The 16,229-nt window shown below is 49.3% G+C and overlaps 1 protein-coding gene across 1 annotated transcript in view; it reads left to right on the top strand.

The window, feature by feature from the left end:
- The first annotated feature begins 4,204 nt into the window (after nucleotides 1-4,204).
- Nucleotides 4,205-16,229, top strand: part of LOC115081053 — a 14,167-nt gene continuing 2,142 nt past the window's right edge. Inside the window, exons 1-11 of the mRNA XM_029585567.1 lie at nucleotides 4,205-4,394; nucleotides 6,043-6,179; nucleotides 6,478-6,551; nucleotides 9,971-10,069; nucleotides 11,628-11,732; nucleotides 12,737-12,789; nucleotides 12,889-13,025; nucleotides 13,867-13,934; nucleotides 14,773-14,874; nucleotides 15,003-15,107; nucleotides 15,358-15,462. Of these exons, the coding sequence (XP_029441427.1) occupies nucleotides 4,278-4,394; nucleotides 6,043-6,179; nucleotides 6,478-6,551; nucleotides 9,971-10,069; nucleotides 11,628-11,732; nucleotides 12,737-12,789; nucleotides 12,889-13,025; nucleotides 13,867-13,934; nucleotides 14,773-14,874; nucleotides 15,003-15,107; nucleotides 15,358-15,443 (1,083 nt within the window). The 5' untranslated portion in view covers nucleotides 4,205-4,277 and the 3' untranslated portion in view covers nucleotides 15,444-15,462. The remainder of the gene's footprint in view (nucleotides 4,395-6,042; nucleotides 6,180-6,477; nucleotides 6,552-9,970; nucleotides 10,070-11,627; nucleotides 11,733-12,736; nucleotides 12,790-12,888; nucleotides 13,026-13,866; nucleotides 13,935-14,772; nucleotides 14,875-15,002; nucleotides 15,108-15,357; nucleotides 15,463-16,229) is intronic.

Genomic DNA, 16,229 nt, shown 5'->3' with positions numbered 1-16,229 from the left:
GGTGGGCCATCTTAGTGTCAGCGGAAGAGGCAGGATAATTGGACCCAGCCACTGACTCTAACCACCTGCTCTCCTCTACAACACATCCAGGGCTAGACGGCATCTCTTATGCCCTAAAAGATGTCTGCTGGCTTATTATAGAGCACCGGTGAACCGACATACACAAGACGGCATCTCTCACACCACGAGAGACCTCCCTTGCACTGCCTATTAACCAGGGCTTGTTCAATGCATAGGCAAAACAGGCATTTGCTTAGGAAGAACGGGGTTGGAGGGGTATTGAGTCGTGCCCTGAGACAACGCCTGCGGCCTAGGAGAGAAGAAAACGCGGGAGAGGAGATGGCAGAGGCGGGGGATCAAGGCATTAGAAGAGAAACAACTCCCTGGACGGGAGAAGGATGATATGGGAGACACGGGAGAAAAGGGACTGACGGAAGGAGAGGGGGGGGGAGACACAGGACAGAGCAGAGGAGAGAGAGAGAAGGGACAAGTGAGAGGAGAACAAGCTAAGGGTTTGGCAGAAGAAAAGGACAGCACTGAGGAGCAGGGAAAGAGGCTGAGAGAGACAGGGGTGTAGACTGCTCAGTTTCCTAGGGGGGGGGGGGGGCCTAAACCTGGCTTATTCATCAATATGGACTTCTTATTTCTATTTCTAGAAGTCACCCTTCATTGACAATTGATCAAACGGTTTTTACAGATATTATTAGTATTTTCATTCTATAAATTGAAGCTCAAGGTCCAGAATAAAAATCAAGACACTTTGTTACATGAATTAAAACTGACCAGAGGGAGCATTGAAGAGTAATTAACTACAGAGAGTTCTGGAGATGAAATACACTGCCAGAATTCGTCAACACTGAATGCATTTCTTCTCACTGGTGTAATCTCTTTATGTCCATCTAGAACGACCACCTGACTGAGCCTGGGTTATCCCATGCTTGTCCATAGAAAAGTTTTTATTCTATGAAGGTGCGAGAGTGACCTTTCTGATGTGCATGATGAAACAGGTATAGTAAGGCTGATTTTAAATCAGCTTTGTCAGTTGTGGTTTGCAGATGTTTCCTTTGTCCCACTCAGAAGATCAACCCACATCCTGAAAGAGCTGAACGTTCAACTTCCCTCTCCCTTGCGATATCAAACAGCTTATCATGGGGAAACTGCCATCGAGAACCAACCATGCCAGTGGCGTAAAACCCTGCAACTGATGTCTCTCCAACGGCGAACTTTTCATGGTTGCTCATGTATTGGGACATTTCTTAGGAAATGCGATTGCATAAACTGCTGCAGATATCATCAACCAACATCATAAAAGATTTTCCTGTAGAATTCCTCAGGAGACTCAAACTGGTGATGCTCGCACCCAGCATCAATGTGTCGGGAAGGGTAGGACTTTCTTAACGCAAGTCTTTAACCAGAACTCTTCAAAGTTGTTCCTCAGTGCCTTGACACTCTCCTTGAAGGAGACTAAAAGAAGTTCTGCTTGATGGAATGGGAGCTTACTTTTTTGGAAGTATTGTATTTAGCGTGTCCAAACGACCAAACATAAGCATCAACAGCTGCAGCATGAAGAAAGACCCAACTTCTAGAAGCTATCCATCTGCTTTCACCCCAACGTCTCTCTCCCCAGTTGTCGTATCTTCAAAGAGCTCAATCAGATCTCTAGGGTTAAGAGCAACCGACTGTAAGAATACTAGTGTAATGGTCCATTTTGTGAGGCAAGATGTTCTTCTCTCCCCCGGAAGCAACTTTAAACCAGGCAAGATGCTTGGGTGAACTTTCGACAAAGTTGAAAGGGTCAGCTATTTCACTCAAGAAGTTTCTACACATGTCAACATTTCCTGATACATCTTACACCACTAAAGTTCACAGCACGGGCTACACAGTTCACATTGGGTACTCTTGGTTCCTCTTGTTTCACTAATTCAGGCAGCTATGTTTCAGGCTCCATCATAGCACCTGCCATGAGTCATGACTCCTGTGAAAAGAAAGATTAAAGCTGGCAAAGTACATCTTTCAAAATAGCCAAAAAGCTTTTGTCCATGGGTAAAAATGGTCTTGAGCAAGGCGGGCACCAACTCGGAGTGCGGGGCCATACTACAGAGACTACAGTGGTGGTAGACGTAAGCTTCTGCCCACATGGCTGGGTCATGAGGGGGAGACAACCCTCTCCCTCCCTCCCTCCAAGCTGAGGCGCCTTTTAGCCTGGCGATGGGTCTGAGAACAGAAATTTCTTGTTCAAAGGAGGGATCCAAAGATCACCCCCTGCCTTTCCTCTTCCAATTGGGCTTTTACCCGCTGGATCTCTGGAGGTGCTCTGGGATCCCCTGCAGCAGCAGACAACTTGGCCGTGCTGCGCTTTCACTAGTGCACCCATCCGGTGCCAACACTGAGTAGGAGAGCGGCACCTGGCCCGCAGCTAGTGGTGCGGGGATCAAGCTGAGACCCAGGAGGACCTCCAGGTATTAGGAACTGAGGGGAGGAGTAACAGGAGAGTAATCTGTAAAGAGATCCATGCATGCAGAAAGGAGGCAGAGAAGTGGCTGGATAAGCTAGTACCCGGTCGGTGCCCTCCCCACACTCCTATTTGGATCTGTGTGCACCCAGACTATCTCAGACAGGCAGTATGGTAAACCCCCCGGCTTGCCCACCCACCCCCCTCACGACAGCGTTGGGAAGAGTGAGAACCACTCCGAGTGTCCCCACGGAGCTCCCTGGCAACTCAAAGATCAGTGACGAGAAGCTGACATTAGGAGAGTTAGATCCTCGTGGCACTCTCTGTGAGTTTCGCTGGATGTTTGGGGTAATGCCGGCTCACCGCCTGCCCTGTGCACTGTCTGCTTTGCATGAAGACGTTTCATTTCTCCCCATAGAATCTTTTCTCTGGAACAGCACAGTTCCCACCTGGCGCACGCTGCCTGAACTGCGTGCGCCCCGTTTCCCCAGGAAAGAACCCCCTTTCTAATGAGGACACGGGAGTTGGGGGAAGTGACACGGCGGTAGACACAGAGGGAGGAGGGACTGAGGAGAGGGGCTAGGGAGAGATTTTAGTTTTCTTCTCCTGTGACATTGTGACACTGGAGCGGAAAGCCGGCATGTGATTTTTTTGAGCAGCACTTGGAAACAGGTCTGGCGAATTAAAAGCTCCAGTTCAATGCATTGAAGCTAATTCTTTTTCTTTTTGAGGGTAAAGCATAAAAAAAGGGTAATTATTATTATGAGAACGTTGTCCATCCCCCCCCCCCCCCACCCCACACACAAAAAAATACAGAAACCTTCTTATCCTGCTTCCAGGGTCAGAGAGAATGATGGGCAGAGGAAACAGGTGAGAGAAAGAGGGGGAGAAACACTGGGATTTACCAGATGAAGATGTGGATGGAATAAACAGACAGAGCAGGGAAAAGAGAAGTCCATTAATGGCTATTAATCAAATTTACTTAGGAATAGCCACTGCTATTAATTGCATCAGTAGCATGGGATCTTCTTAGTGTTTGGGTAATTGCCAGGTTCTTGTGGCCTGGTTTTGGCCTCTGTTGGAAACAGGACGCTGGGCTTGATGGACCCTTGGTCTGACCCAGCACGGCAATTTCTTATGTTCTTATGTAATAAAGACAGAGGAGGGAGGAATGAGCAGGCAGAAAGAGACAGCAGGGAGATGCAGAGTCTGAGCCCAATGGGAAGAGTCCTGTGGCCCGGCCCATACAGTGGGTGCCGAAGGAGGGGGATCAGGGACATCAAAATTCAACTCTGTCTTACATTTATTTATTATTTATTCCAGAATGCCTTCAGCCAGCCCTGCTATGAACTGATAATAAAGTAGGGAGTTTGAATTAAATGCGGAACACAACATTTGGTGTCAGTCGTGGGATCTCTGATTCAGACCTTGGACTGACAGAGAATACGAAGCCACAGAAACCCTGTGCTGCACTGACCAGATCCACAGTAATAGCACAGACACATCCTTCCAGATCCTTCTCCGGTCCCACCCTGAGACATCATCCTCAGAACATAGAATAATAATAATTGTTTGTATGTTAAGATGGGTTTTATTTAATAATTACGTAGATATCTAATCTCATCGCGAGGGCAACATAGCAAACAAGAACACTCTGTCCTCCCTCTCTCAGACTCTGTATCTAGAGAGTTTATTTTAACCTCAGAGGATGGTTCTCTGACCTCTGGACCCTTGGCCGGGATATAACTCCAGCCATCCTCAGCTGACCAGACACAGCTGTGTTACCGTCCGGCTACCCTCAGCTCCGGGGCAGGCGGCAGCACCCATGGCTTTCCCTCGTCCTTTCACACTGCTCCTCTTCCTCCTCGCCTCGGCGCGCTCGCTTCCGCTGGGATGCACGGATATCCCAGGGAGCAGCTACTGCCCCGTGAATCGCACCGAGGTAGGAGCCCCGTGCTGGGCGTTCGGCCATTCCCTCCTCCTGCCTCTCTTCTGAGGGCAACATTCAGCGGGTTTTGCCCGCCTAAGTTCGGGGCTTGCCGCGCAAGCCCCCCAGGTGTCCATTTCCCGCCCCTCACGCTGGAGGGCAGCTCGAAACTTAACCTGTCTGACTTCATCTGGGTATGCGCAGGGGGGGACTTCACCAGGGAAGTCTCCGGCTGAATAAATGTCTTCGCCGCCGTCACCGCTCACTTTCCCAGGACCGATTTGCCACCCCCTTCTGCTCCTCTCTCTCTCTCTCTGACTGCCCTCTCCTCTCTCTCTCTCCCAAGGCCTTCTCTCTAGCCCTTCCACTGTTCCTGAGGCTCTCCCCCTCTCTCCTCCGTGCACTACAAAATGAGTTAAAGCTGGGATGGTGATGTTTCTCTCTCTTGTTGATCTTTGGTTCATGAGATTTGGACCTGGCTATCGTTTCACAAACCTCTGGGTGTAATATCAGTAATATCTTGTATTTTTAAGACCACCTTTCCCGTTTTAAACTCAAGGCAGTTTGCAACCATTTTTTTTTCAGGTACAATAAGCCCCTGCCCTGAAGAGCTTCAATCCAATGACTACATTTTCAAAGGGGTTTTCTTGGGTAAAAAATAGCATATGTGCTACATAAGTAGCGTGTATGTGCGTATATCCTATTTTGTAATCGGGAGAATGCGTGGATTTTGTTTTGTGCATATATTTTACCCAGGGGAGGGGGAGGATAGGGTGGTCCAGAGGGGTGTTTTAAGGTGGGGCTCAGAAGTGCCCATGGTGGTCGCTATTTTGCAAGAGATGAAGCCGGGTGCATTACCGAGCTTGTTCGTACCCTTGTGCACCTGCTCGCCGATTCACGCAAGTGAAACTGGGACTTTTCTGGTGTCTGCAGTTTTCTGGGGTGGGAGGTCTGGTGAACCGGCAGGGGACTTCGGATTAAAGCGCTAGAGGATCTGGCTGAACTGGAGAAGGACTGGGTGATTCCGAGCACTTGTTCTATCTGTGATTTTATTTCTTGTAGTTGCAGAGCCCTCTGCGACAATTTTGTTGTTGTTGCAATATTTTAGGACGGCGTGGAAGTTTTTAACTATGATTATGTGTGTTTCTGCTGTACGTTGCCTAGGAATAGGTGAGTTATATGCTTATTAAATGAAAATACCCACCTCTGCATTTAATTCTGGGGATTTATTCGCGCGGTGTCACAATTATTTCGTGAGTAAAATGTATGCAGGCATTTTTATAAAAAGGGTAGAGAAAGTATTGCATTTTCTTGCCTTGAAAATATTTGTGCAAACTGAAACGTTAGTGCATACTTTCGGAACAGAAATACACGGCTCCTGCCGCACAGTTTATGAAAGATTATCATAAGTCTCTGTGCGTACCACATGCAGGCGCAAATGCTGTACCGCGGATGTGTTAGAAAATTGGGATCTGTGGGTGTACCCACGGCCACAGGAGACAAAAGGACTTGCCCAAGGTGACAAAGAATGTCAGGATTTGAACCCTGGTTTGCTGTAACCACTAGGGCCGCGCTCCCTGCCAGCTGAGAGAGGAGAGGAGAGGTGGATGGACGTGAGCTACCGGCTAGCACTCCTCAAAACTGCCTGTTCTTGTGTCTGCAGGTCGAAGGGAGCTGGAACGTGATTGCGGGTGCTTATAACAGCAGCCAAGACTGGTTCACATGGAAGGCTAAGGAGTATTCCTGGATGAAGGTCGACGTCTACTGGAAGACTGCAGGATTCATCTTAGTAGATGGACTGTAAGTCCTTGGTGGAGGCAGCGCTGCTCAGGAAGACACTGTGCCCCCCCCCCCCTTGCCTTGCCTTGATCTCAGCAGGGATCCATTGCCATATAACCTCCCTCCCTTACTCCATCCCTTCATCGGGGAATGGATGGTTTCTTTGCTCCCATGTGGAAAATCAATGCACACTGCACACCCCCAACCTGTGTACCACGGAGAGTCATGTTCAAGGCCATCCTACAAAGGTTGATATCAATAAAATTAACTTTCCCTCATGTATGCTGGTTTTGTTCAATTTACCTTTTTTTTTTTGCAGAAACGGGTCGATTCTCTTCTCGAAGGAACACAAACTTAAGTTTTCTGAGGCATGCGGTGGCGTCACTTTTACAGGTACAGTTTCCCAGACCTCTGGACGGCGGAGACCGGGAAGGGTTTGGCGATTCCCTCTCCGGCTCCTGAGAGCCTCGGCCTTTTCTCCCTCTCATCCAGTCGTCGCCAGCCCCCTCTGAGGTTCCTTCACCCATCACCTCACGTCCGCTCATCACCTCTGTAGTTTTCTCCTCTTCCTCTCTCTTCGTTCCCCTTGGGGGCAAGTTTCAAACTGCGGGCACTGGGGCAACATCCATGGGTGCTTCCAACCTTCGGGCTTTGCTCCGCTTCTCGAAGGGAAGGTATTGTATTTATATATTTAGCATCTTTTAGGGTTCTCAGTCTCTGCAATGTGTTCAATGCGGATAACAACAGTTACGTTCATAATTTACACACAAAACATTATCAAACATTACAATAAACTAAAACAATGCATCTAATAAGACAATATAAAATATCAATGAACATTTAAAGCAGTTTTAAAAAAAGATGTGCCTTTATCTGGATCCTGCCAGGTCGGAAAGTCCATGCTTACTTTTTGCTTTGAGGTTTGCCATGGGTTGCAAAGTACCTGTGGACATTCGCACCTGCTTGGTAGTGCTGCTACTTTTTTATTTTTGCAAAAAATAACATGCATAGATTTGAAAAATGCAATCTACCTGTGTTATTTTCCTCCTCTCCTCCCCCAACCTAAATATTCCCCCTCCCCCCCCAGATCGCCTTCTCTAAATATGGAATACTGCACATACTCTTAGCTTCATTGGGGGAGGGCAAGTTATGGAGAGCCAGTTTACCTGCATTAATCACCGGTTACCTGCATGAACAGCTTAGGCAACTGCTCTCCTCGGCTCTAACGAGCTCTGCCCATATTCATGGCCTCTTTGCCTACTGCTTCCTCTCTCTTCTGGCCCTGATTGGAATTTGGCTTTCTCCCCTGCGGGGGAAATATTCGTGTGCACTGAAACGAATGCAGTTACTTTCGGAGCAGAAATACACGGTATTTCATAAACTGCAACTCCTGCCACACAGTTTATGAAATACTAGCAGGATTCTGCCTTGGTTCCCACAGAGACGATCGTTGCTCTCATGCCCCTCGTTCAATTGGCCACGGCAATAGTGTTGGGGGTTTTTTTACTCTTCCCCCTCCTGCAAGTTTCAACTCCTTCTCCCCTCCTCAATCACAATTCTTTTGTTCCTTTGTGGTCCACACTATTTGCTCGCCATCTCTTTGCGTAACTGCTATTTACCATCACTCTAATACATCCCCCGCTCCTTCCTCACTTGCTTTGACATCTGGCTTTTAATCGTGCTCCCGCCGTCTTACCCTGTCACCACTTATATTTTTAGGAATCTCCAGGCCGTTGACCCTGGTACCTTCTCTGCCATAGAGCAGGTCTAACTTAGCCGGTTATAACTTCTGCGGCTAAGCACAAATATATATGCAGTATGTATTTTCAGCAAAATAGCCGTGCCACTGAATAGACCTTGTAACTTAGCCAGCCAAGTTTCTTAAATGACCAGTTTTGAATATTGACCTCAACATGGCCAAGATTGAATCTCTTATCTTGCTCTCTTCTACATTTTTTCTGTCTCAGAGGGTGACACCTTCATTCTCCTTGTCCCCTCTGCCTGCATCCTCTGAGTTATCTTCAACTTTTCTCTGTCCTTCTCTGTGTACATCCCAAAAAAAACCAGTTAAAACTTTCTCTATAACAGCACCAAAATTCACCACCTCCTCTCTGAACACACTGCCAAGTCCTCCTCCAAGTTTCCCGGTCGGCCATCTTTCTCTGCCACACTCTGCTCAGAATTCAGCTGCATGACTTATCTTCCTCCAGCATCATTATGACCGACCGTGTTATCCCCTCTTCTCACGGTGCTGCCTGGGCTCTCTGTCTGCCTCTGCATTTCAGTTCAGAACTTCTTCTGACCTACAAGGGCCTTCACTTTGCAGCTCTCCTCAGTTATCACCCCCATACCCCTCTTCGTGACCTCCGTTCATGAGGCAAGCTGCTCTCGTCTGTGCCCCTTCTCCTCAAGACTCTGTGCTTTCTATCTTGTGGCACCATTTGCCTGGAACGGCTTTCCTTCTCTGGCCATATTTGTCCCACCTGAAAACCCACCACTTTAAATCCATAAACCCTGATTCCTGTTGATTTTAGCCTTCTTATTGTATATGTTTACAGTAATAATCACGTTTGTACTACAAATATATTTGCCTTATCTATGTGTCTATGGAGAAGGACCTGTCTCTAATGTGAACCTGCATGGGCATAGGGCCTAATAGTGCTAAGCAAACATTAAGCAGTAATGGTAGTAGAAGACAACGCCCCCTCTGAAACCTGGGGAAGGGGAGGGAGGGAGTGCACAGAGGAAATTCTATACGCTCTACGTTTTACCAAACTCAATTGGGCCATTGGCCAAAACAAACATCATTGTGTCTCTGATTCTCATTTAATTTTTACCTTTGACAGCAGAACCAGCACAGAGATGGCAGCAGTCCCTGGGGGGGGGGGGGGGATGCTTTTGTGATGTCTCACCACCTGGAAATCCCCGCCATCCTGAGTCATGAAAGGCTATCTTGAATGACAGAAAGAAGTGGCTGGAAGGGTCAGGTAGAATCAGAGAAAAATGGGGTCTAGAACAGGGCTCCCCAAACCTGTCCTGGGGACCCCACAGCCAGTCAGGTTTTCAAGATATCCGCAACAAATATGCATGGGATACGTTTACATACCATGGAGACTCCGTATATGCAAATTTATCTCATGCATATTTGTTGCGGATATCCAGAAAACCCGACTGGCAGTGGGGTCCCCAGGACAGGTTTGGGAAGACCTGGTCTAGAAGGACCTCAGGGTGTCATCTTGTTCACCATTCCCCCTTCTGCGTTTTGTACTAAAGTGGACAATGAGAACCTGAAGCCCCCCTCTCCCAAATTCTGTGAATTTGGAGGGCAATTCTTACATCTGAATTACACAATATGGATCTTTCCCATCCGGATTAACTTCCTGAAGTTGGTTCATCCTGTGTTACTGTTTTTAGCTAAAAATTCAGGTGAATTTAGTCCCTGGAACTTAAGTTCCAAAATACAGGCTTGCTATTCATTTAGGTGCCTGGTGCCAAAAATCAGTGCTAAATACTAAACTTTGTTTCTCCGCCCTAACTCCGCCACCCCCCCCCCCCCCATAATCAGCCCTTTTTTAGGTGTTCCTAAATTTAGGCCCTTAGCCCTGCTAACATTTTGAAGGGGACGGTTTAAGGGCCCGATCCCCAGGGTGAGGCGCCCGAGCCCTGTGGAAATCAGCCTGAACGTTGCTACATGAATATTAAATCAGTATTGCTTGCGTACACTTTGGGTTGCCCTGTAATTCAGGTCTATTGTGTGGACCTCCAGGATGAGTTCTAATTTGTTTCACAGCGATCAATTCTCTATTTTTCAGGTCTGGAGACCCTGGCCACCGTGAACCAGAAGGTGTCCGAGGACTGCATAACTATCAACTTTCCAGGGCACGGGGCCTTGCCGGGGATCATCCTTGTCTGTAAGTGTGAAAAGGTCCTTGCATCAGCCTTCCTTTGCTTATCCACTTGCCCAGCACCCCCAGGCGGCAACGGTTGCCTCTTAAATTGCGTTAATAACCTGCAAAGACTTCAATAATATCAACCCCTTAAATATCTCTTGCCCCATACAATTCATCTCAGTAGACTTCAGTGGCGTCAAACTCTTCAACACCTAGTCCCCGTAACATGCATCTCCATAGAAGGAATCACCCTCTTGAATCTCTCTTCCCCGTGCCATTCAATGACCTAAACATCTCTTTCCTTCGTCATTCTCTCCCTAGACTTCAATGGCATCACCCTTTTGTGTCTCCTCCCCACAACACTCACCTTCATAGGCCTCAATGACTATGGCCAGATAAGGGCCAACTAAGCTTCGACCCTACACGTGGTTCCAGGACGCTTGGCAAAAGTGAGCTGGTACCTTCAGAGGCAGTCTGAGACAGTAGACGGATGGCTCCAGCAGGCAGGGGGCATAGTCGGAGAGCCAGGCCATGATCCCAAACAGACAAATCGGTCCAATAAAGACAGAAAGTGGAAGATAGGAAATGGGCAGCAGGTAGCAGGCCAAAGCAGGAAGCAGGCAGGAACACTGGAAAATGTATTCTGCCTTTCCCTAAAAGTAGGCCCAAGGCAGATTGCACAAAGTAACAAGGCGCTGAGTGCCTAAGGAATGGATAGATACAGATATGATAAGACATCCAGTATGAGGCAGATACAGAATGCAGAAGAGACAAAATGAAAGCTAGTCACCCATACAAAGGGACGATCCGAGACATGGTACTGGCAGGCAGTGAGGCCTGAATGGGAAGATTAAGGGATGGCTATTCAAACCCACTGAGCGGGTAAAGATAACCGGGCACAATTTACCTGGATAATCCTTTGCTGAATGCCTGGCTAAATCTACCCACTCAAAATTTGTACGGCCAGACTTGTGTGGCTTAAATTTCCCTGCCTAGCACTAAACATCATGCTAACCAGCTACATTTGAAATAATGCGCCCCAGGAAGGCCTCCAGCCGTGTAGCTTGTGGTTTGACACGTACACATTTACGCAGTTAGAAGGCTCAGATTTTTAACTTGTTAGATTTATCCAGCTAAAATCCAGTTTTAAGCAGGGCAAAGGTTTTAACATCGACCACTAAGTACTTCATTCGATCAGTGTAGACACTTGTTGGTCCAGCGGGCTAGCAATAAAGGCAAGTCCAAGCAGTACTGGATAAATATTTCCCAGCATGATCATAATATCTAACTCCAACTTGCAAAATAGCTCACAGCTAAAAACTATTGGCTGGGGAGTCCCACAACACTTGTTCAAGACCAGCGAAACCTAACAGTGTCACCCATTCACCAGCAAATGGTGGCCAGCATGAGTCATACTTTTTCTCACCAGCAGAGGGAGACAGAAACCAACTTTGCTGTAATTTAGAATTTAAGCTCACTACCTCTTTAAGATTAAGAGATTGTAACCACCAAAAATGTCCCCAATGCCAAAATGACATGGATGGATATAACCTCTTGTATTATTTTTCACTTTCTGTAGGTAGATCTCATGCAGCAAATAAGTCAGTGGTGGAGAACTTCATTCACTATGCAACCTGCCACAATTATGCGTATACTCACGTGTATCAGAATTTTGCAAACCACGGTGAGAACATATGATTTCATCTTGTACAGAAACGGAATGGTGTCAGGTGAGAAATACCGGTAGAATGAGAGAGGTGGAGTTGCCTAGTAGTTAAGTGCAAGGGGCTGCGAACCAGGAAACTTGTTCTCGGCCCGTGGCTCCTACTAGGTCAATTCCACTCCTCCCTCCCCACACCTGACAGTAATGCTCATTGTGACATTGGGGAAGTCACTTTATCTCCTCTTGCCTCAGGTATCTGCTTAGACTGTAAGCTCTTTGGGACAGAGACTAATCCTGAATACTAATAACAGTATAAGCTGCCGCAAACATTGATATGACAAATAGGCTAAAAAAAAGAAAAAAAGAAAATCCAGAAACTAAAGGTGGTCTTTGAGCCCAGCATTTTTAGAATCTATACCCACTGAGTTCTGTGTGTTATTGTGTGGGTGTAAGAAGCTTGCACTGCCACAGCTTGTGCTATTTCTGACTGGGGCGTGTGTGTGTGTGTTTGAAGCTTCTACTGACGCGGCTTGTGCCAGATATGATTTGCGGTTGGGTGCGTGTATGTGATTTGCCTTCCGGGCTGCGAGAACTTTTAAAAACATTTGTATTTAATTTAGCCTATTTTTAATTTATGATTTTTTTTTAAGTTCATTGCCTTGTTTAATTATTATTGTTTTAATTTTACTGCTTGTATGTTTAATTTTATGATTATGATATTTTTTATTATAATTGTCTCTGTTTTACCTTTTCTTCCGTTATGTTACTACTTTATTGTTATGTATGCTTTATTGTTCATCGCCCAGGCCTTATTGTGTTGGGCGATTCATAAATTTCAATAAATGTAAATGATAATTTGTGATACTGTTTCACAGCTGGCTACTCCCGGGGAGATGTGGGGGCAGGGGGGGGGGGGGGGTCGGGTGTTTACAGAATATCTGGAATGATGAGTCCGCAGTGATATAATAATTTTTTTCATGGATGAGTTCATTAATTCTGATTTTTTTGCTTTTTAATTTATTCAGCCTCAGTCTGCAAGGGCATACCTCTGCATGTGAACCCCATGAAGCTCCGCGAGGTCAGTGGTCTGTACTGAAAGAGAAGATGAATGACTGGATGATCTGATTGCATGGGTGGACGGGAAGTTAGTGGTCAGTTTCTCCACCTGTTTCCACAGATCGCGGGCAGGTGGATACTGACTGGCAAGGCTGCCTTCGTCCGATGCAACCTGACCGATGGAAACCGATTCCACGACTGGATCGAATTCACTGCCCATGGCGACGAAAAAGTGACGCTCGCCCGCAACCCTGACTCGTGAGCCACGGCCCGCAGGGAGCCCACCCCCAAATTCATCAACCCTAGCCTGAAGCATAGGGAAGGGACGGGGTGGGGGGGGGGGAGGAAAAGCAGAACTGGGGAACCCACGTGACCCCCCCCCCCTCAGCGGCAGGGCTGGAAATCCCACAAGGCGCTTCGGCGGCAGGGGGCGGAGAGCGTAGAGGGAAAACACCGGAGGAGCTCCTCTGGAAGGCAGACCGGAGCTGTTTCTACGGAAACCCCCCTGAGTGGGTTTCCGGAGGGTCGGGAGGGGCCTTCCCGCGGTGCACATTATGCCAACGAGTTCAGCCGCGCGCCCCGACCCCGCTAGCACTGAAGACGGTGCGGCACCTGCAGGGAGGCTGAGCCGGGCTCCAACTGAGCTGGCGCTGAGGGGGTGGGGTAAGGTTTCGGGAGCCGTTAGGCGGCACCCAGGGGTTAACGGAGCTCCCTCCTCACCGCAGCCCGCTCTGTTCTTCAGTAGGCAGTTTGCGCTTTTGCCACCAGGGGGGGGCCGTGTACCACACAGGATGCTTGATGTGACCCGGTATAAATGGCTGGGTCCCATTCCTGCCTCTGGCTCTGCTTCCTGGCTCCCCCCCCCCCAGTCCGGCAGTCGCAGATGGGAGGAAAGAGAGAGAGACCCCCCCCCCCACACACACACACACACACACCTTGCTCCTCTTCCAGCAATCCCTGTTGACAGAGAGCGGTGGGGGAGGGGGGGCAGTTCCTCTCACAGATGGTGCTAAAGGGGGGGGCAGACACTGTTTTCGGGGGGGGGGGGGTCTTTTTTTTTTTTCCGTAAACTTCTCTTCTGTTGTCTGGTCTCCAACAGGAAAAATCTGGACGAGATTGTGGAGGGCGAATATGATAACGAGATATTCAAGCTCTCGCTGAAGCAAGGTGAGGGCGTTTCACTTTGGGGAGAAGGCCGGGCAAATGTTAAAACGCCGGGGCCCTGGATGGCGCGCAGTCGGGAGTCGGCTGGGAGAGGGGAGACCCGCTCTGTCCTTGGTCCCCGAACCTTGAAACAGAATGAAATGTCTTCATAACACGGAGAGATAATCCGATTGGCCTCCCCCCTCCCGCTGGGCCGGGTGCCTAACGGTGCCATCGCTGCCCATCTGGGCAGACAGGCAACCTATAGGAGCGCCCTGCGATGGGCTGGGTGACCACGTGACGCCCTTTGAGGCGACACGCCGGGGCAGGCCATGTCCTTATGGCTGGCTCCTTCAAAACCTGAATCTGGGTTTCTGTCCTTCCTGTAGTACGTGGTCACTTTTAACAACGCACCCTCGGGAGTCCCTGTGATCATTCTTGGGGCTTCTTCTCCCCCGGAAGGGTTTCGCCGTTCAAACGTGCTTGGCCGAAAGTTTCCAGTCTCAGGTAACGAAAGTTAACCTAAGAACACAAGCAGTGCCGTGGTGGGGTCAGAGCGATGGGGGCTCGTCCGGCCCAACGCCACGCGTCTCCGACAGGGGCCAGTCCGGGTGCCTCGGAGGTATCCGGCGGATCCCTTCACTCCCCCCCCCCCCCCCCCCCCGAAGCAGGAGGTGATGAAACCCCCACGTTTAGCTGCGTAATAATTTCTCTCATGCTCTGACCAGTCTGGAGCTCTATCACCCCCCACCCCCCAAATCTGGGTGCCTAGGAGACAACCTCCAGTAAAAAAAAAAAAAAAAAAAAGTCAAACAAACCAAAAACCCGCAACAACTCACCTTCGTTTCAATGTTTTTCGTAGCTAAAGATTTCAAACACGTGAATATAACGATCCAAGAGAGCTTCGCGGACTACCTGATCCTGACTTTGGAAGTGGACTCGCGACGCACCCTCCTGATGTTCTGTAAGTACCTGGGGCAGAGAGGGGAGGAAGACGCCGCCGGGCCGGAGAGCTGCTGAGTGCAGGCCTCGGCCGGTGCAGGGAGCCTCCTCCGAAGGCAGTAACGGATTTCCTCGCTCCTTTACCTTCAGCCAGCTCCGGGACCGTTTCGCTCCACGAGAAGATGAGATTTTTGACTCAGGCTTTCTGCAGGAGCTTCACTTACTTCTACAGGCTTCTCGATGATCCGCCAAACGGTGAGGGCAATTCAGGAGAGGCAACCTGGCTTCCTCCCGCCAGATCCCTCTAGTAGATGTCGCAGTGCACTGTGTGTGTGTGTGTGCGCGCGTGGGTGTGTAACAGGCTTGCTCTCCTGCACGGCCACAGCCTCCTCCGCCTCTCGCTCCTCGTCTGTCCCTGTAGAAATACGTTTTCTTCCCGATATTGACCGAACAATGGTTATTTCAATATTTTCCCACTGATTAAAATAAGCCATGTTTCTCCCAGCTGAAGGCAGTGTGCCCGCATCCTCTGACCAGCCAGCTGCACCCGCGCAATCCACATCTGCTCCAGCCGATGCCGGCGGGCCCTGAGCGCCATCTGTCCCAGCTGGTAAGATACGTAATCTCAGTGTTGCTTGTCATAAAAATTCCTCCCCCAGGTCGGACCCTCGGGTCATCTCGCCCCTGTCCCCTCGGCGCTTCCCGTCTGTACAGAAGCCGGCCCTGGCGCAGGGCTCCCATTGTCCCTCGGCTGGCCCAGTGACTCCATGCGACCGAGAAAAGGCTCGAGCCAGTCCTTGCCTGCTGGGAGAAGCTGCTCCCTTTTGCGCTTCTTAGGGAAATCAGAACTACATCTCCCAGCATGCAGTGGTGGTAAAAACCAGGACTGACTCAGAATGTAAAGGGAGCCGCATGGGAGAGGCGAATCCTTCCGGATGTGTCTGACGGTCCGGGACTGGAATCTGCACCTGGGCCTGTGTTACTAATCAGTTCTTGAACATACCCAGATCCGTCCAGGCAAGTGGGTTTATGCATCCCTACCAGAAGATGGCGGCAGAGGGCAAATGCTTTGAGACACTGCTACATAACCGAGAGCGCCACCTGCAGTCCCTCAGTATTTCTCTGTCTCCAGCAGATGGTAGAGGTGCAAACCTGCAGTTCTGACTGATTTGGAGTTTGCAGATTTGGATCTGCTTCCTGGGGTGCCAGGTTCCTTGGTGGGGCCATCCCTTGGGTCAAGCCGGGTGAACGGGTTGGGGGGGGGGGGGGGGTTGGATACCCCTGGCTGTAGCTGCCCACTGGTTCTGGGGACCCTGATAGCCAGGGGACTGGCTCCCTCTTCGTACCCTGAGGTCCCCTCCTGCCCGGCTGCTTGCT

This window comes from Rhinatrema bivittatum, chromosome 19 (assembly GCF_901001135.1).
Source record: "Rhinatrema bivittatum chromosome 19, aRhiBiv1.1, whole genome shotgun sequence".
Taxonomy (NCBI): domain Eukaryota; kingdom Metazoa; phylum Chordata; class Amphibia; order Gymnophiona; family Rhinatrematidae; genus Rhinatrema; species Rhinatrema bivittatum.
Note: the sequence above shows the minus strand (reverse complement) of the source record. Positions and strands in the feature narration are given on the sequence as shown.